The 4,657-nt window shown below is 33.0% G+C and overlaps 1 protein-coding gene across 1 annotated transcript; it reads left to right on the top strand.

Moving 5' to 3' along the window:
• The first annotated feature begins 3,063 nt into the window (after positions 1-3,063).
• On the top strand, positions 3,064-4,657 carry LOC105304928 (vomeronasal type-1 receptor 1). Its single transcript, XM_011379300.2, is given in 2 exon segments — positions 3,064-3,603; positions 3,605-4,657. Coding segments are annotated over 2 exon segments (942 nt in total). The 3' UTR covers positions 4,007-4,657.

Here is a 4,657-nt window from a genome sequence, read left to right on the forward strand (position 1 = left end):
AAACTAAGAAACATATAAATATTGTAATAAAGATGACACTTTACCTTACACAGCTGAAATTTACTTGTAGAAGTGGATGTCTGGAGCATTACAGCTTAGAAGTTAATATGAAGTGGTGGGAAACAGGTTCTCTAAAATCAGATGATTGGAGGTAGTGAAGGGAATCAAAAGGCTCAGTCTTCCAGTTATAAAATAAATGAATCCTGAGATCTGATATACAGCATGGTGACTATAGTTAAAAATATTGGATTGCACATTCAAAAGATGCTAAGACAGTAAATCTTAAAACTTATCATCACAAGAAATAACTACATTTGTATATGTATATATATTTTCCTGATCAAGATAATCAATTTCTGGAAAAACTATCTATTTATTACATGGTATTAATGTATTTAGAAATTGAAATAGAGGTATTTAAACCTCAGAATTAGAACTAAATAACATGCTATTTAAAAGGTAAGAATGACTAGTCTCCTATGTAAAAATATTAAAGTATATTTTTTATAATTTTGTGTTGGGAAAATCATCACAGTACATGGTCCAAAACAATGGTGTTTTTATAATAATGAAATAAGGTTACTAGATATTATAATAAATTAAAATTTAACATAAAATATTTCATTCAATAAAACCAAAATAAAGCATTTGAGGCATTCAATATTTGTATATCCTGGGAAGTAATCACCACAATAAATCTAGTTAACATCTATGAAAATACACAATTACAGATTTATAACCTTTTGATTTCCTTCACCACCTCCACCCACCTGATTCTAGAGAATCTGTTTCCCATTACTTCACACTAACTCCTAAGTTGTAATGTTCCAGACACCACTTCCACGTGCAAATTTCAGTTCTGTAAGGTAAAGCATCATATTTATTACAGTATGTATGTATTTCTTAGTTTTAATAAATTAAATAAAGGAATAGAGTGTTAACAGAGTGGAAGGACCAATATAAATGTTTATAATTTTATCTGGTATTACAACTTTGACTTTGTAACAATTTAAGTATTTCACATAATTTTTAAACAATGTCAAGTCAAAATGAAATTTAAAACAATAAATTAAAAAGCAAAATGAAAGAAAATGGTAGCTTTGTTTTGTGTTGGCCTTTATGGCTTATCCAGACAAAGAAAAGGCCTTCAAATAGCTTTAAAACCCAGAGAAATGCGAGTGTGCATACGCATGCGTGTGCACACACAGACGAGTAGAGTAGTGAAATCTGAATAAGATCAGAGCACACACTCATTGTCACGAACAGTGATCATTGGTGGAGCCTGAGTAAAGTGGTCATGGGATCTCTTTGTATTGTTTTGTACAGCCTCATGGGAATCACTATCTCTATATAATTTTCAATTAAATAATATCCAAGAGATATATAAAGGCAAAAATCCATTGGTATTGCTACATTAAAAAATAAAGTTGTGTATTAAAATTTGGCAAAATTACACATAAATTAGGTAATTTTAAGGAAAACTAAAGCAAAACTTAAAATCTTAAAATATTAGGATCAGAAATAAACCAGCCAATAGAAACTGCAGCCCAAGATTATATTCATAAAATTATTATTACAATATAGGTACATTTTTAACATGATTCTAATCCAAATCATAATGTTTCCAACATTTCTCAAGTAAATGCATAATAAAAAAATAAATTCAAACTAAAGGAGAATGAAGATGATGTGTAGTAATGAAAGCTTTAGGCTAAAATGGAACAAAGTAGAAAAGTCAATGGCACAAAACAAGAAGCATAATAAAAAATGGAATATTATTCATTCATAAGAAAAGATGATACTGACATCTGCAACTACATGGATAGATATTAAAATTATCATGCTAAGGGAAATAAGACAGACAGAAAAAGGTGACAACCATATGGTTTTACTTATATGTGGGATATAAAGCTGAAAGCAACAAATGAACAAGACAAACAAACAAAAACTCATAGGCACAGACAGCAGTTTAGTGGTTACCAGAGAGAAAGGTGATGGTAGGGCGGGGGATGGGGGGAGAGGTAGGTAATGGTTAGGAAGGTCAAATATATGATGATGAAAGAAAATTTAACTTTGGATATGAACACACAATGCAATATACATATGACATATTATTGAATTGTATACCTGAAACCCATATAATTTTATTAACCAATGTCACCCCAATAAATTTAATTAAAAAGCATCATAATAAACAAGTACATAAATAGACCGAGGCAGAAAGTTTTACCATGGCAGTGGGTATATGAACTACAATACACAAAGACAACATGTACCAGGCAGTGGGGTGCCTGGTACATGTTGTAAGTTGTGTCCTTAGTTCATTTTTTGTATGCCTGCATGGTTTGGCAGCTAAATGTCATTTTCTTCATTCATTTAATTTTCCTTGGATATGAAAAAACACACAAGAGCAAATAAAATTTGCCCAAGGTGTTTCCTGGTTTCTGAATCATACTGGAAAAAAAATTTAAACAATACCGATAGGCTCATTGTACAGAGATCACCTTTACCCATCTCTGTATCTGTGGAGAACTGTGTGCAGTGTTCATTCACTCAGACCAGGACACATGGATACCCAGGGTATTTCTTTTGTTTGCTTCTTTATTTATTTGTTTGTTTGTTTTGCTCACTTGGCAGTTGTCTTTCCTCCTTTCTTTTTATTTTAATAGATTTTATATTTTTGAAATGATTTTGACATATTTTAATGGACATAATTTGATACATATATGTTGTAACATAATTGCCATTGTATCAATAATTAGCACCTCTATCATCGTATGTAATTTTTTGTAATTTTTCTTTCTTTTATTGGATTAGAATAATTAAATTCTAGTTGCTTCACAAGTTTGATTGTCATCTGAGATTATTTCTAATGTTATTCATCTGTGAATTACCTTTGTACAAAAAAGAGCATAAAATGTTACAGCCTGCTTAAAATGAGAAAATATGGTTTAGGATAATGCTAAAAAGTACTCTATATAGTGATGGCAAGTCATTTATTTCTGCTTTTTTTTCTCATTCTTCTGAATTTGATTACAGTCAACACCTGTATATTCTGATGCAATGGGTTCTGGAAAATTGGACTTGGGGATTATCTTCCTCACTCAGACTGCAGTTGAGATTCTGGAAAATTCCTCCCTCCTTGGTTTATATAACTTCTCCTTGCTTGCTGGACACAAGTTGAGAACCACAGACCTGATTCTCAACCAGCTGGTCTTAGCCAACAACCTGGTCCTTTTCTCCAAAGGGATTCCTCAAACAATGGTGGCTTTTAATTTAAAGTATTTTCTGGATGATGCTGGATGTAAATGTATGTTTTATTTTCACTAAGTGGGCATAGGGGCTTCCTTCAGCACTATCTGTCTCCTCAATGGCTTTCAGGCCTTTAAGCTGAACCCCAACATTTGTAGGTGGATGGAGCTCAAGATTAGATTACCAAAGTGCATTGTTTTCTGCTGTTTCCTCTGCTGGATCCTACACCTCTGGATAAATACATGTCTTCTCACTGAGATAAGTGGTCCATTGAATAGCGAGAACCTTAGTGGGGAAAACAATTATGTACCCTATCAATGGACAATGGCAGAGAAATTAAGCTTGTTATATACAGTTGTGTATTATTGCTGTATTGCATTATTTCTCCCACTTTCTGAGTTTGGGCTTCATGGTGTATGCCAGTGGCTCCATGGTCCTTGTCCTGCTCAGGTACAAGCAGCGAGTCCAACACATTCATAGCAACAGACTTTCCCCCAGACCCTCCCATGAGGCCAGAGCCACATACATCATCCTGATTTTGGTATGCTTCTATGTTACCTTTTATTCTGTCTATAGCATTTTGACTTTTTGGATGACTATAGTTGCAAATCCAGGATGGTGGGTGCTGAACAGCTCTGTGCTTGTGTCATCATGTTTTCCAGCATTCAGCCCCTATGTGCTCATGGTCATCGACATCCGAGTCTCTAAATTTTCTTTGTCTGCTGGTCAAAGACGAAGTATTTTTATAAGCTGATCACAGGGCTGTGAGTCTGTTCTCTTCAGGCAATTAAATCATTCATTTCAACATTTCTTAACATTTAATTAACTATTGTGTGCTAGGAAATTATGATGCTGTGACAGATAAGGCCAATACTGTCCCCTGGATCTTATCATGGAGGTAAAAATGAACGTCACTTCCTGAAGTTATACAAACGTTACCCACTCTAACTGGATTAGAATCTTTAGAGAAGAAGTTCAGGGAATATTAAAATAGTGTAAAAGGAGGAAATTTTTAAGTTTAGGAAATTTGGGAAAATTTCCCAGTTTGGGAATTATGAAGATACATGAATGTGGTTTTTATTTTAAGGATTGAAAGATAGTGACTTAATAAAATAAAACAAAATGAAAATAAATGTGATATAAACTATACATTATTCCCTCGGGAAAATATTATTTCTACGACAGCTTTAGTCAAGGAGACATATCCAAGAAAAATTACTAAGAGCAATCTCAAATACTGCCTGTATTTTTTACTAGAAGTTTTGTGGTTTGGGGTCTTACACTTAAGTCTTTACTCTATTTTCAGTTTACTCTTGAATGTAGTATAAGTATTATTTTGTATGTATCTGTTCAGTTTTCCTACACTATTTATTGAAAAGGCTGTCTTTACCTCATTTTATGTTTT

This window comes from Pteropus vampyrus, unplaced genomic scaffold, assembly GCF_000151845.1.
Source record: "Pteropus vampyrus isolate Shadow unplaced genomic scaffold, Pvam_2.0 Scaffold357, whole genome shotgun sequence".
Lineage (NCBI taxonomy): Eukaryota > Metazoa > Chordata > Mammalia > Chiroptera > Pteropodidae > Pteropus > Pteropus vampyrus.